General features: G+C 33.9%; 1 protein-coding gene across 3 annotated transcripts in view; it reads right to left on the reverse strand.

Moving 5' to 3' along the window:
• Positions 1 to 16576, reverse strand: part of LOC114326950 (uncharacterized) — a 308181-nt gene that overhangs the window by 8368 nt on the left and 283237 nt on the right. For 2 of the 3 annotated variants that reach the window (XM_028275433.2, XM_050658477.1), the window contains 3 exons: positions 8875 to 8928; positions 5767 to 5949; positions 4216 to 4345 (listed from right to left, as the gene is read on the reverse strand). In XM_028275433.2, the coding sequence (XP_028131234.2) occupies positions 4216 to 4345; positions 5767 to 5949; positions 8875 to 8928 (367 nt within the window). The remainder of the gene's footprint in view (positions 1 to 4215; positions 4346 to 5766; positions 5950 to 8874; positions 8929 to 16576) is intronic. The other variant, XM_050658485.1, reaches the window with a different exon arrangement.

Here is a 16576-nt window from a genome sequence, read left to right on the forward strand (position 1 = left end):
TTCTGAGTAATACCAAAAAGTCAAAAATCGTTATAACTGAAAAAACTCGACAGAGTTATGCTCGATAAACTCATAATACTCATAAAGCTAATAAAATATTTTTGATCTTTTCGTTTCACATGATTCACTGAGCGTTGGCTTATTTTTTTAATATTTTTCCTTATTTTTTTTTAATTCATTGAATTATAGCGTTGATTGAGATATTAGAGGCCGTCCAATATATCAATCAACGATTATAGTGAATATGCTTATTTAATTTAAAAATAAAATAATTCTATCCTCTTCTTCTTGCTGTGCCTGTCCGTGACGAATGTTGGCGATCACCATGGCATGGCATCTTTATTTTATCTGCAGCAATGCAGGAAAGCTTCACATATGTTGAGTTGAACCAGGTTCTGAGGTTCTTTAACCAGGATGTTCTTCTTCTTCCTGGACCTCGCTTTCCAAATATTTTTCCTTGCAGAATGGCTTGTAGGAGGGCATATCTGGATTCATTTCGCATAATGTGTCCAAAGTATTCCAACTTTTGAGATTTGATGGTGGTTAATACTTCTCGGTTTTTCCCCATTCTTCTGTAAGGACCTCCTCATTTGTGACCCGATCAGTCCATGGGATTTTAAGAATTCTATTATAAGTTCAAAAAAAATTCAAAAAAATATGCTTGAAATATTTATTTCAAACTCTAAGCTCACCCCACCTTAAGGATAGCTATGACACGAATTTGATAGGCAAGCCATGCAAGTCGTTTTTGTCTATGTATGAAATTTAATAAAAAAATGTCTCATCCGGAAAGCAGATGGGTGCAGGTCGACCTATATTCGGATCTTAGACTATAACGTATATATAGTTTCGTAGAGTTTTGCTATCAGCCGTTGATGATTTGCTGATGAACGCTACTCGTGTTATTTCTTTCCGTTCATGTTCACAAGAGCATGTGTTAACAAGTAATTGGACTTCGTAAGTCCTAGGTTTTCATCCAAAGTAATCGAAAGTAGAACTGGAAGTCGATATTTTAACTCTTCGTGTAACTTTGCGTCGATTCATATACGATTTTACTAATTTTGGATCATATTCATTTACATTCATATCATACTTTGAGTCACTTTAAAACAGATACTTGCGGTTGCAACTCTAAAACTGAAGTGCGATGTTAAATTACTCATCTTTAATACCATCCTTGTGTTATAATCTTTTATTCGAAACCTCATTATTTGTCATTATATCTGTATTAATACGGAGGAGTTGTATGTAGGAGGACAGACGGAAAGACACTCATGAAACCGGAAGTATATATTTGTTCTCGCCTTGCGAAGGTTCGTCGAATAATATATCACTTTTACTATTCCGGTGACTTTAAAACAGTAGGTATTTCCGGTCCCATTTGTAAAACCGGAAGTCCTTGGTCAAATTTCTCACCTTTAGTACCATCCTTGGATTATAAGCTTTCATTCGACACCTCATTTGTCATTCAACCTGGTATAGTGACGGAAGAGTTATATTCGCGGTCGGACGGACCGACGGACAGACAGCCTTGGTCAAATTGCTCATCTTTAGTACCATCCTTGGATTATAAGCTTTCATTCGACACCTCATTTGTCATTCTACCTGGTACAGTAACGGAGGAGTTATATTCGCGATCAGGCAGACCGACGGACCAAATTGCTCATCTTTAGTACCATCGTTAGATTATAATCGTTCATTCGAAACCTCATTTGTCATTTTCCCTGGCATAATGACGGAGAGAAGTTACATTTGCGGTCGGACGGACAGATGGACAGGCAGCCTTGGTCAAATTTCTCATCTCTAGTACCATCCTTGGTTATAAGCTTTCATTCGACACCTTATTGGTCATTCTACCTGGTACAGTGACGGAGGAGTTATATTCGCGGTCAGGCAGACCGACGGACCAAATTGCTCAACTTTAGTACCATCGTTGGATTATAATCGTTCATTTGAAACCTCATTTGTCATTTTCCCTGGCATAATGACGGAGAAGTTACATTCGCGGTCGGACGGACAAATGGACCGACAGCCTTGGTCAAATTTTTCATCTTTAGTACCATCCTCGGTTATAAGCTTTCATTCGAAACCATATTTGTCATTCTACCTGGTACAGTGACGGAGGAGTTATATTCGCGGTCAGGCAGACCGACGGACCAAATTGCTTATCTTTAGTACCATGGTTGGATTATAACCATTCATTCGACACCTCATTTGTCATTCTACCTGGCATAATGACGCAGTAGTTACATTCGCGGTCGGGCGGACAGATGGACAGACAGCCTTGGTCAAATTTATCAGCTTTAGTACCATCCTTGGATTATAGGCTTTCATTCGACACCTCATTCGCTATTCTACCTGGTACAGTGACGGAGGAGTTATATTCGCGGTCAGGCAGACCGACGGACCAAATTGCTCATCTTTAGTACCATCCTTGGTTATAAGCTTTCATTAAATGTTCTAAACATTAATTACATTTTCATTCTAAATTAGACAATTAGACAAATTTGAGTGATATAATTGTTCTTCCCTGGTATAATTTTATAATATTGGGACATGAGAAGTAGGTAACAAACTATGATGAACCAATATGCGAAATAGATTTTTCCAATACTTTTGGTTTAGATTTTACCACGAGATACGAGCACAGTATTTATCCGAGTAAAATTTTCAGCGAGACCCCGTCCTTAAACCTCCTAGAAAATGAAAAGTTCGCACCTCATATATAAAACGATTTCGAGTCATCTTAGCGAGACCGCACCTGCATACCAATCTGTACTGAAACTAAACTATCAGTTGACTATAAAGTCTGGAGTCCGCGGCTTCGCTTAGATATCTATTGCGTTATTTCTCCGATAGAGGCAGCATCTCTCGGGAAAGAATCTTTTCTCTCTGTTGCACTGCGACTTGGGGACCTCTCTTTCATACAACGGCCGGCCTTAAGGGTTTTTACCCGTATATTTTGGTGGCTTAAAGCATGTAAACCTGTGATAACACTGATGAAGGAATATTGATTCCGAAAACGTTTTGTTGTGATATAGCCCATTTTAGGGATTTTAAATATACCTTTTACAAGATAAGGTTTTTATTTTTTGTGATTTATGGTATAGGTATAGCCAGTTACAGGAATTTTTCCTTGTGATATTTATAATTACATATTAAGAAATATTAAAAAAACTTAAATTCAGTATTTAAAACGTAAGTATATTTAAGGTAAAAATATATACCACAGCTTTGACCAACTAATATTTTTTCGTATTAATGTTATTAATTTCAATGTTTTAAATTAATCTGGCGCTCACGAACTTTTATATATCCCCTCTGCGTACTTATACAGCGTATACGCTGTGAACTCATACGTAGAGGGTTAAAAATTCGCGAGCGCCAGTAGTGACAAGTCTGTAAACTTTTACTGGAAATTTGACATAAATGTCAAAGTGATTAATTTAAAATTAAAAATAAAAACATTAATTATAAAAAATATTAGTTGGTCAAAGCTGTGGTATATATTTTTACCTTAAATATACTTACGTTTTAAATACTGAATTTAAAATTAATATTTCATCAATAGAACGTCAAAATGATTAGCAAAATCTTAAAAAAATCGATTACAATTTAATTACTTTTTTACGTTGTAAATATTAAGCGACAACAATTAAATAATAAATTTAAAAATTACCGGTGAAAGTTGCATTACTAATCCGCTAGGAGAGACACCAGCGAAGCTCAGAGCGTATACCAACTACACAAGGGAGTTTTCACTTCACGTTAAAAGTTACTTAACAAAATATAACTTTATTATTGTTTCTATCTCTATAAACCAGGTGTTAGGAACCTAAAAACTTTTAAAGTGTCAATAGATCAAAATTAAGAGCATAGGCGCAACATTTCAGGCCGATGCTTTTTAAATGCGTTAATTTTTTTCGAATCCAGAGAAAACTAATAAGTATTTTTGAAAAATTTAAACGAAGAATGAAAGATTACATTATTACCGAGGGCCAAAAGTCCCTGAAAACTTCTATAATGTTTATTTCAAAAAAAAGAGAAAATTTAGTGTGATTTTTAATTTCAAATATCTCATTCAAAAGAAACTTTTTTTTATTCTAAGGGACTTTTGGTCCTCGGTAATAATGTAATGTTTCATTCTGCGTTTAATTTTTTTAAAAAGCATTAATCCTACGCTCTTGAATACGACAAAAAATTTTATGGACATACCTGTAAAAACTTTAAATTCTGGTTGTTTCCATACATCCTGATTTGCCAATACGGGACTTTCTGGTTCCTTCGGATATTCGTATATGCAATGATACTTCTGCTTTTTGAACCAGACACCTTTGGGTTTTTGCTAAAAACATTTAAAAATCATATACTATACCTAGACATACATATTATAATCTATACCAACAAGTGTTAAAAATTATTTTATATAGGTTTTTACCACAATAGTAAAATAGACTTTCAAAAAGAAGTTTTAATTTTAGAAATAATCTATAATATCAGTGCATTTCATCAAGGTGTGTGTCTTCGAGATATTTTACTGGAAGTGTTACAAAGTATTAATCTACGGCCGACATGGCTTCTTGATTGGAAAAAAGTTGTAGTCCAGCGGACAAGATCTTCAGTTTTGAGACTACATAGGTGAAAATCTTAGGGACTCAAATATGGGGGATAGGGTCGATATGGCAGCACTTCACAGTGCTGATATCTAAAGTTACCCTTTACCTAGACCTTTTTGTGAAAAAAGGATTTTTATTCTTTAAGGGGTCTGTTTTCCCGAATACTTGCATTCAGTTTTATTACAACTTGATAGTAGTATTATCCGGTTCTATGACATCTCGTAACGCGACAGTTCGTAACCGGACAATCGGCAACAGTTCGTAACTATACAAATTCGTAACGTCCAAATTGAATTATTGTGTTTATTTTTGTTAACGTGGAAACTAAATATTATTACAATTAGAAATGAAATTATGTTTATCAGTTTAACGAATCAGTATCAGGACAAACATTTTTAAGGCATTTCATATTTCGTGTTTCAGAATATAATAAAAGTATTTAAACCAAGTATTAAAGTATTAAAAGCCATCCCTCTTATCAACTACAGCCGTTGATTGAATACCCCAACGCTATAACCAATCACAAGGTTTATTATAATAACAGGTAATTATAATCTTTTCTTTACAAAATGTCTAGAAAATTGGGAATGTCTAAAGATGGTTGTAGGCTTAAATATTTCACGAATTACTTCATTATTCCTTTGTCTAGGTATATGCAAATTTAAGGAACATTAAGAGGGATAAACTTTTAAAAATATTGTTAAAAGTTTGTATTTAAATATTTGTTTGTGTTTAAAGACTACACATGTTTATCTCGCTACTGATTCGTTAAATTAATAAACATAATTTTAATTATAACTGTAAGAACAGTTAGTTTCCACGTTAACAAAAATAAACAGAATAATTCAATTTTGACGTTGCGAATTGTGAGTTACGAACTGTCGCTGTTACGAATTGTCCGTTACCAGTTGTCCGGTTACGAACTGTCGCGTTACGAGATGTCTGGTCACGGTATTATCCAGTTATAGTTTAACCTTTATCAAGTCATTCACTTCTTTCCTGTTCTCTCCCTTTTGAAGCTAAAAAATCTGCTTATATCCAGTGCTTAGATTACAATAACATTAGGTAATTCTGTTCATCAATATTTTCGCCCTAGGTCTGGCAAGCCTTTTTCCAGTATTTTAATAATTAATAGAAAATCAAAACTTACCTCTTCTCTTTTCTTAAGTGTTTTCTCTGGTGACCTCAATGCTGACTTACTAGGCATTGCAAATTTGTCCCAAGCTGAAGGTACAAATTCTGGAGACTCCTCATCATCGCTGAAGTTACTACTTAAGTCGCTCTCTTCAAAATTGTCTTCGGCTATCCCTTCCATGGGTGTGATAGACTCAAGCTAGAATACATTTTGTTTACATTAAAACGATTTACTTAGCAAGTTACAATATGCAGAATGATTACAATAATTTTTTATGAAACACGGAAAGAATAATTATAGTTGAAGTTATATCCTTTATAGGCTATCGACTATGTCAAAAAACATGTGTGAGAGGAACTAACGAACTTTATTGTTTCACATGGTAAAGAAAAATAAAATATATAAAAAAATCATACAAACAAATTTAGAAAAAAAAGTGAGAATATCAAATGTTCAATATATCTAAATCAATTTTTAATATATAAACGTTTCTAATTTAACGGAAAATGCATAACCTTTCTTTTTTGTGAAGCAAGGCCTATACCTAAGTACGAGTATGCTTAGAAAATAGTCTTATTTAAATAAATTTATTTTTTCGACGCCTGAGAGGGCAAAAGGATATAAGAAGAAAAAAAAATAGTAATAAAAGGAGAAAACAACTTAGGCATATAAAGAGTCTAAAAAGGAAACTAATATAATACATCGCTAAATAAAATTAGCAGAAGTAATTCAATTTTGTGCTTCACAACATTTGAACAGTTGTAACAATAAACATGTCTTTTATAATAGTCATATAAGCTCTCTTTCTCTTTATTTTAAGACAATGTCTTGTTTTTTGGTGGTAACTTTAACACCTCTATAAGAGTAATAGTAGTCGATATTTGTTGCTGTTTTCTGGTGTTGTTAAATATTATTTTTTAAATTTATTTTCTGCACAGCTTTGAAAAATTTAACGTAAACTTTCTGTTTCTACATTAATTCTAAACTGTTATTTTGAAAAAATGTTAGGACCCGTAAATAAATTAGAGAATAATTAGAAGGGGCATTTTAAATAGTGGATTATAATTTAAACACTAGGACAGTAAAAGCAATACATAAAATTCTAATGCTTGGTTGCACCAACAAATCTTAAGCTCCAGCTCAGCTTATTGATAGGGCCGCTTTAAGTCTCACTAACGTTGCATCATAATTTTAGATTCTTATCTATGCAATTCACGTGCCAATCCATTGTGGCCAGCTCAAAATTGGAGACTCAATGGTTCCACGCGTATGTTTCGTAAGCTTAAGGGCCCCCGCATACATACAACTTTTTAGTCGGACAACTATTTACTCGAATCGTGAGGGTATTGCGATTTGTTCTCGACTAAACTATTTAGTTGGGTAGGGTGCGCAATGTGCACATACATTCGATAGTTGCATTGGAGATTTCAGTGTGTCAACATGTAGGAGTTATGATGAGAGTGATGGTTCCTTGTGGAATTTTTTGTTGATACTTGAGGTGGGCGCAGCACGTTGGACAATTGATTGTGCGAATACCCGGAAGGTTGTGTAATTAAGTAGCTAGGGGTAGCTATAAAGTCCTTAACTCTTGTATTTTTTATTGTTTGAAATACTTGTAAAATTTGAAATTTTGCATCAAGTTATTCGTTGTCTATAAAGACTGTAATGAAAGAACTATTGACAAATTTTTGTCCTCATCTACATCTTCCTTTAAGATATTCAACAATATTCAATTCAGCAATATTTCAAGATTGTTGAAATGTTGCATTTGCCATTCTTTTTCGATTATCGACGTGTTTCTATTTCATTTAATTCCGTATTATTTGTATAACTTTTTATAATTTGATTAAGAAATTTATAATAAACAGCATATCAAAACGTTATACTCCAAACTCTCTCTACTTGTCTGTGTCTCTACGTAGATGTTCCCAACTGAACGAACTTCAAACAACTGTGGTTATCTCTGTACCTTGCTAAAGATTTTTTTAAACCGGGATCATTATATCCGATAGACGAACAAGACTTACCACAACAAAACTGAAACAAATCACATTTTTAAATATAAAAATTTGTTAATATCTTAACGGTGTCTAGTCGGACAAACTTTGATGTAGGGGAACACTGGAACAGAGGAAGTTTTAATTGTGGAACAGTTTACAGGTTTCGAATGTCAGACTGCGAAAAAGTCCCATGTATTTTTTCGGACAGAATTTCCAATAGATGTGTTACCCTTTCATTAAAGTCTCATGTAAAAATCAGACTGCTGTTTACCACCAACATAATTCCTGCCATGTGACATGTTCTACGTGTCGGACTTATTAAGATGCCCAACATATTTGTCGGACAAATATTTTTTGATATATTATATAAAGTTTGCTATTGAATAAACTTAAAAACCTGCTAGTTTTCACAATCATAAACTTGTCAAGATGACACGTTCCACAGTTAAAACTTCCCTTGTTCTAGTGTTCCCATACATGAAAGTTTGTCCGACTAGACACCGTTAAGCTATTAACAAATTTTCAGCTTGCTATTAATCAACTTTTTTTGGTACGCGGGATCCAGGCCTATTTCTATTGTTCAATTAAAACAATTAATTTTTATAAATATCTGTAACATATTTAAAAACAAAAATATTTTTATGTTTGAGTGTATTTTTTAAATAATTATACACCACACTATATTTAACAATTATACAATTATAATTTAAACCACAATTTTTTTTTGGGGTTATTTAAAATAATTAGACGGTTTATACTTTTATATAATAAGAAAAAATTGTTACTAATTTTGCCAGTGTCTATTCCCAACTGAACGATGGTCAGACAACTATTCAGTCGAATGTATGCGCGCAACCATCTAACCCCATGGGAATTGACCTGCCTATCGATAGTTGTGCGACCTTTCAGTCAAAAGGCAATCGAGAAGGTGTTTTGATTTTTTTGTCGAGCGACTATGGCGTTGACAGTATGCGCACTTCAATATATTCCTACAGACTTATGATACACAACTAAATAGTCGTTAGACTAAAAGTTGTATGTATGTGATGGGTCTTAGGCACGTTTAAAGCTTAAGATATGTTGATGCAACTGGGCATTAAACAAACATTACGATAACACTTACCACATCCTGAGGAGCAGCTCTAAGGGCCTTGAGAGACTCCTCATGTTCTCCTTCCTATTTGGTTATAAACACAACATATATTTAGCTGCATACAAACATACATTTCTTTGCAAAGGTGGTACTACTTTAATTGCAGCAAATTATTAAATATGTATACAATTAAAGTAAATGATGTAAATACATGCATGCAAATATAGCAGAATCGGTCAAATATAGCGGCCTTGTAGAATCAGCAGAAATTATGTATTTAAAGCGATTGTCGGTTTTATGATTATGATTATTAGTTAAGCGTTGATATGAGTAGAGTGTAGACACCGTCATTTTTATTTTATTTATTATTAATAGTCCATTCACTCACGGTAAAATATTTCAAAACCTCCGAATTTTAAAGAACCGGTTGGATTGACATGAAATTTGGCATACACATACCTAACATGTCAAAGAAACAATTGATATTGTGCCGATGTGTATTTTTGCTCTGGGGGTGTGTACCACCCCTTCGTGAAAAAACATACGATCAAAATAAGTTCGAAAGTGGATAAACTGTCAATATTTTTCGAGTGGATATGTTCATTTTTCAACAAAAAAAAAACACGTTTTTAGACGGTTTTTTGCAAATAACTGAAAAAATAACTGAAAAACTTGTTCTTAGCAAAAATATAGCTTATAAAATAGTGAAAAAAAAATGGTGTAGATTTGAAGTCTATAGACCAAATAGAAGCAGAGTTGTAGCTAATGAAAGTTAGTTGTAGGTCCTTATTCGTCAAATTCTAAATCGAATTTTTCAACGTTAAATAACCAAAAAATGAAGCCCTTTTCGGGGAAAACTCATCACAACTTTTTAAATGTTTTTAAAAAAAGCTTTACTTTGTTTTATAAATAGGTTTCTAGCATCAAATATAAGTAAATTACGCTCAAAATAAAGTTGGTCCCTTTTTTGCTAAAAAAAAAAAATCGTGAAAATCACCCCCTTATTAGCACCCCAAATGAAATTAATCGTTATGGCTTCACTAGTTAGTTTACTTATATGTTGTATACATATCTGTAAGTTTCATCAGTTCAATTAAAGTGCTTATTTTTGAAAGGGACTGTAGTTCAAAGGGCTTGAATGAGTCACTAATCACGAGTGTACGTAAATTTTGAACAGCCATATCAATTGTGTCTTACAGAAAAACAAAATATTCAGGAAAGCAAAACCTACATTTTTTTACTCTTTGAGATTTTTGGTATCACTAATAATTTTTGTTATTTTGAAAAAAAGGGCATTTTTTTTCAAAATTTCAAAAATTTTCTTTTACGTTAAAACCAATTTCTTCAAAAATAACCACTTTGAACCGATGTAACTTGTGAAAGAAACAATACAAATTATAGAAACAATATCATAGAAACAATACATAAGTAAGGTAACTTGTGGAGTGGTAACGATTAATTTCATTTGGGTTGCTAATTATGGGATGATTTTCACGATTTTTTTTTACGAAAAAAAAAGGGACCAACTTAATTTTGAGCGTAACTTGCTTACTTTTGATGCTAGAAACTTTTTTAAAATACAAAAGTAAAGCTTTCTTTGTACACTTTAAAAATGGTGCGATTAGTTTTCGCCGAAATGTACTTAATTTTTTGGTTATTTCACGTTGAAATATTCGATTTAGAGTTTGACGAATAAGAACCTAGTGCTCATTAGCTACAAATGTGCTTCTACTGCGTCTATAGACTTCATACCTACACCATTTTTTCACTTTTTTATAAGCTATATTTTTGCTAAGAAAATGTTATTAGATAAAATACTTACTTTTTGAGTATTTGCGAAAAACCGTCTGAAAACCTGTTTTTTTTTTCTTTTTGAAAAATGAACATGTTCACTCGCAAATAATTCGAAAATTAGTGATGTAGTGAAAAAACTCTATAGAACAAAAGTTACTTAGAATTAGTCAGTTTATCCACTTCCAGACTTATTTTGAATGTATATTTTTCACCCCCGTGAATGGGTGGTACTTACCCCGAGGGCAAAAGCACACATCGGCACAATATCACTTTTTTCTTTGACATGCTAGCTATGTGTATGCCAAATTTCATGTAAATCAAAGCGGTTCTTTAAAATTCAGAGCAAAAACCGTGAGTACTTACTTACTTACTTAGTCCTAAGCCTTTCTACCTTTAGGTGTAAGGCTGGTGGAGTTGAGTTTGGCATTGTAGTCTCCATGCTTTCCGATCTTGCGCTAGGTTTCTTGCACTTTCCAATGTCAATCCCTTCTTCTCGACTTCTTTCCTGATTTCATCTACCCACCTAACTCTTGGTCTCCCTCTTTTGTTTTTCCCCTGCACTCTCGTTTCGAACACTCGTTTTGTTAGCCTCTCGTTCGACATTCTACACACGTGCCCGAACCATCTAAGTTGTCCTTCTACTATTTTTTCATTGATTGGTTCTAGTTTTAGGTTTTGTCTAATTGTTTCGTTTCGTATTTTGTCTGTCCTTTTTCTGTTTGCTATTTTCCTCAGGAACCTCATTTCCATAGCATTGACTCTGGATTTTTGTCTCCCCGTCAATGTCCATGTCTCGCTGCTATACATGATTGTTGGTCTAACTACTGATTTAACGACTGCCGTTTTTACTTTTTCCGGTATCCCTTTTTTCCCAAAAAATGTTGTTTTCATAGTGTTAAATAAGCTTCCTGTTCGTCCCATTCTCTCGTTTATTTCCATGTCTTGTTTACCATTTGATTCGATTATTACTCCTAGGTATTTAAAATATTCCACTTGCTCTAGTTGTTTCCCGTCTAATTCTATTGCGTGTGTCTTCCTCGTATTTGAAATTATCATTGTTTTTGTTTTCTCTGTATTAATTTTCATATTTATGTTTGATAGTTCTTCTTCTAGGATTTCAAGATTGTTCTGTAAGTCTTCTCTGTTTTCTGCTATCAATACCATGTCGTCTGCAAATAGTAGCTCCGATAGTTGAGTCTGTTTCATTTGCCAGTATCCTAATGTTAGTTTTCTCATTCTTCTCTTGGCTTTCTTTATCGCTTCATCCAGTACCACTGAGAATAGCAGTGGACTCAGCACGCATCCCTGTTTGACGCCTTGACTTGTAGAAAATTCTCTGGATTCCTCGTTATTGGTTCTTACTGTATTTGTATTATTTTTGTACATATCCTTTATTACTTCTATTATGTGTCTGTCGACTCCCCTTTCTGTTAGTGTCTTCCAAACGTCCTTTCTTCGGATTCTGTCAAACGCCTTTTCCAGGTCAATGAAGCACATATGTATCTCTCTATTTTTCTTGATTACCTTCTCACTTACTTGTCTTAATGTGAATATTAGGTCTTGCGTGCTTCTGTCCTTCCTGAATCCACACTGTGTGTCTTCCATAGTTGTTTCTATTTGTGTTTTTATTCTTGTCTCTAGTATTCTTGCTAATACCTTCCCAGGGATACTTGATATGGTGATACCTCGGTAATTATTACAGTTTCTCTTGTCTCCCTTTTTGTGTATTGGTAATATAATGTCTTTCTTCCAGTCCTTTGGTAATTCTGCTCTATTTATGATATCATTCATTAGTTCTTTCATGCTATCCATTCCCTCTGTCCCCATGAATTTTATCATTTCCGGGGTGATATGATCCTTGCCTGGTGCTTTGCCCAGTTTTACTCTTTCTATTGCTTTCTCTAATTCCTCTCTTGTTATGGATTCCACTTGTTGTTCTTCATTCCTTTCTTGTATCTCCCCTATGTTGTCCTTGTCTACATGAGTTAGCTCTTTGAAATGTTCTCTCCATCTTTCCATTATTTGTTTTTCTTCTGTTAGTACATTTCCATTCTTGTCTTTTATATTCGGCATCGTGTGCTCTTTCTTTTGTCTGAGTTGTTTTAATGCGCCGTAAAAGAGTTTTTGGTTTTCCCTATAATTTTTTGTCATTTTTTGTCCAAATATCTCCCATGACCTTTCCTTTCCTGCTTTCACCGCTATTTTAACCTCTTTCCTTTTTTCTTTATATGCTTCGTAATCTTCCGGGTGTTTTGTGCTTAGGTATCTTTTCCATTTGTCTTTTTTGTTCTTTATTTTCTCTCGTATTTCTTCCGTCCACCATTCTGTTCTCCTCATGTTAGTGTTTGCTATTTTTGCTTTCCCGCAAGTTTCCTCAGCTGCTTTGATTATGCTGGTTTTTAGATATTCCCATTTTTTTTCTATATTTGTATTTTTTGCCCTACCTTTCAAAGTATTATCTAATTTTTCTTGGAATTTCTTCTTATATATTTCCTCTTTTAATTTGTAACTTTTTATTTTTTCATTTACTACCTTTCTTCTCTTTTCTTCTTTTTCCTCTGTTGTTCTCATTCTCATTATTACTAGATGGTGGTCACTGCCAATCTCCGAGCCTCTTTTCACTTTCGTATCCTGTACTCTTTTCCATTTGTTGCTGCTTACCAAAAAGTAATCTATGATTGATTTTTCGTTTCTGCTGTCTTGTACTCTCGTGTATTTGTGTACTTCTTTATGTTTAAATTTTGTATTTGTTATAACTAGTTTATTCTCCATACATATTTCTATTATTCTTTCACCATTTCTGTTTAGCATTTCTTCTCCTTCTTTTCCCATGCACTCCTCTATTCCGCTGTTGTTGTTTCCGACTCTACCGTTTAGATCTCCCATTACAATTATGTTTTCTTCCCCATTATCAATTTGCATTTGGAGCTCCTCGAAAAATTTATCTTTCTCTTCCTTTCTTGCATCTTCATTTACTCCGTAGGCTGTTATTATTGTCCATATTTCTTCGTCCATCAGTTTAATTTTCACCGATAATATTCTCTGGTTAACATATGTTTCTTCTATAACGTGTTGTAGTCTATTCGGTGCAATTATTATCCCGACTCCTTCTTTTGCTCTCTCTTTTGTATCCGCTCCTACCCAAAGTAACCAATATCCTTTGTGTATTTTCTTAAGACCTTTTCCTTTCATCTTCGTTTCTGTTATTCCTAGTATTTCTATTTTTTGTCTTATCATATCTTCTACCAGTTCTTCCTCTTTTCCATTGATGCTTCTCACATTCCATGTTCCCATTTTTATCTCTCCTTTTTTCTGCAATCTAGCTTTCCCCTTTTTCCTATTTTCATCCTTGTTTACCTTTGCATCATCTTTTTCCCTATCGCTTTTCCCATTCATTGCCTTGGTTGTCATTGTTGTGGGTCCGGTCTCATTATTTTCTTTTAGTTTTTTGAAGTCCCTTGCCCGATATTTCTGTGAGTTAGTATAAGTTTCTCTTTATTATGGTCCCATTTCCACTCCTTTCCATTAATCTCCAGTTTCATATATCCTATCTTCGTAGTATTACCTTTGTCTTTTTCTTCTTTTGCCATTTTCCTAATTTTTGCTTGTATTTCCCTTTCCTTTCTTGTTAAATCTGATTCTATATACACCTTTTGTCCCTGTAGATTTTTCAGTTTTCCTTTGTTTTTTAGTACACTCATCTTATCCGTTAGGTTTTCCATTTCTGCTACAAAGATTTGGTCGCCGATCTTCACCGCTCCTCTCAGTCTGACCTCTAATTTCAGATTTCTTCCTATGAAGTGTTCTACTGACTCCTTTACAGGCTTTCCGTCGGTAGCATCTAGTGTTAGGCCTTTTAATACTATATTATTTCTCCGTCTATCTTTTTCCAATTGTTCTATTCTATTGTTTGCCATTTTTAAACCTTCTTCCAATTTTTCGTTAACATGTTAAAGCTGACCTGGTCTGAACTTTTAGTATTATAGTCCATTTACTCACGGTTTTTGCTCTGAATTTTAAAGAACCGCTTTGATTTACATGAAATTTGGCATACACATAGCTAGCATGTCAAAGAAAAAAGTGATATTGTGCCGATGTGTGCTTTTGCCCTCGGGGTAAGTACCACCCATTCACGGGGGTGAAAAATATACATTCAAAATAAGTCTGGAAGTGGATAAACTGACTAATTCTAAGCAACTTTTGTTCTATAGAGTTTTTTCACTACATCACTAATTTTCGAATTATTTGCGAGTGAATATGTTCATTTTTCAAAAAGAAAAAAAAACAGGTTTTCAGACGGTTTTTCGCAAATACTCAAAAAGTAAGTATTTTATCGAAGTTTGGCAAGCGAGGCGAGAGGTCGTGTGGCAGGTGTATTGGCGATAAGGTAATTTCGAATTCGAAACCTATCACAATAAAAACACCGGTTTTTTAAAAGACCTATCGTTATCGATAATCGTTAAACTTAAAAAGCGTTCTTGTGCGAAATAAAAATAAACTTCTAAGTGTATAATAATAATATTTATATTAGTGCTGAGGTTAACATTTAATTTAAAATGGCCAGTGGCGGAACAGGAACAATCCGAAAGGAAACCTATAGAAAGAATGAAGAACTATCTGATAGTGGCGACGAAGAATCTAAGAAGAAAAAATATAAAGAAGATAAATTATATTTTGAAAAGAGTAACCTGACGAGACGAACACCGAATAAAAGCAACGACACAAATGAAGAGATGATAAAAATGATGCGGGAAGTTATGTGGAAAAATGATGAAATGATGGCAGAAATAAGAACCATACGGAAAGACCAAAAAGAAACGATGGAATATATTAAGGAGCTGAAAGAAAAAAACGAAAAATTGGAAGAAGGTTTAAAAATGGCAAACAATAGAATAGAACAATTGGAAAAAGATAGACGGAGAAATAATATAGTATTAAAAGGCCTAACACTAGATGCTACCGACGGAAAGCCTGTAAAGGAGTCAGTAGAACACTTCATAGGAAGAAATCTGAAATTAGAGGTCAGACTGAGAGGAGCGGTGAAGATCGGCGACCAAATCTTTGTAGCAGAAATGGAAAACCTAACGGATAAGATGAGTGTACTAAAAAACAAAGGAAAACTGAAAAATCTACAGGGACAAAAGGTGTATATAGAATCAGATTTAACAAGAAAGGAAAGGGAAATACAAGCAAAAATTAGGAAAATGGCAAAAGAAGAAAAAGACAAAGGTAATACTACGAAGATAGGATATATGAAACTGGAGATTAATGGAAAGGAGTGGAAATGGGACCATAATAAAGAGAAACTTATACTAACTCACAGAAATATCGGGCAAGGGACTTCAAAAAACTAAAAGAAAATAATGAGACCGGACCCACAACAATGACAACCAAGGCAATGAATGGGAAAAGCGATAGGGAAAAAGATGATGCAAAGGTAAACAAGGATGAAAATAGGAAAAAGGGGAAAGCTAGATTGCAGAAAAAAGGAGAGATAAAAATGGGAACATGGAATGTGAGAAGCATCAATGGAAAAGAGGAAGAACTGGTAGAAGATATGATAAGACAAAAAATAGAAATACTAGGAATAACAGAAACGAAGATGAAAGGAAAAGGTCTTAAGAAAATACACAAAGGATATTGGTTACTTTGGGTAGGAGCGGATACAAAAGAGAGAGCAAAAGAAGGAGTCGGGATAATAATTGCACCGAATAGACTACAACACGTTATAGAAGAAACATATGTTAACCAGAGAATATTATCGGTGAAAATTAAACTGATGGACGAAGAAATATGGACAATAATAACAGCCTACGGAGTAAATGAAGATGCAAGAAAGGAAGAGAAAGATAAATTTTTCGAGGAGCTCCAAATGCAAATTGATAATGGGGAAGAAAACATAATTGTAATGGGAGATCTAAACGGTAGAGTCGGAAAC

The sequence above is a fragment of the Diabrotica virgifera genome, chromosome 1 (genome assembly GCF_917563875.1).
Source record: "Diabrotica virgifera virgifera chromosome 1, PGI_DIABVI_V3a".
In the NCBI taxonomy this organism is placed as follows: Eukaryota; Metazoa; Arthropoda; class Insecta; order Coleoptera; family Chrysomelidae; genus Diabrotica; species Diabrotica virgifera.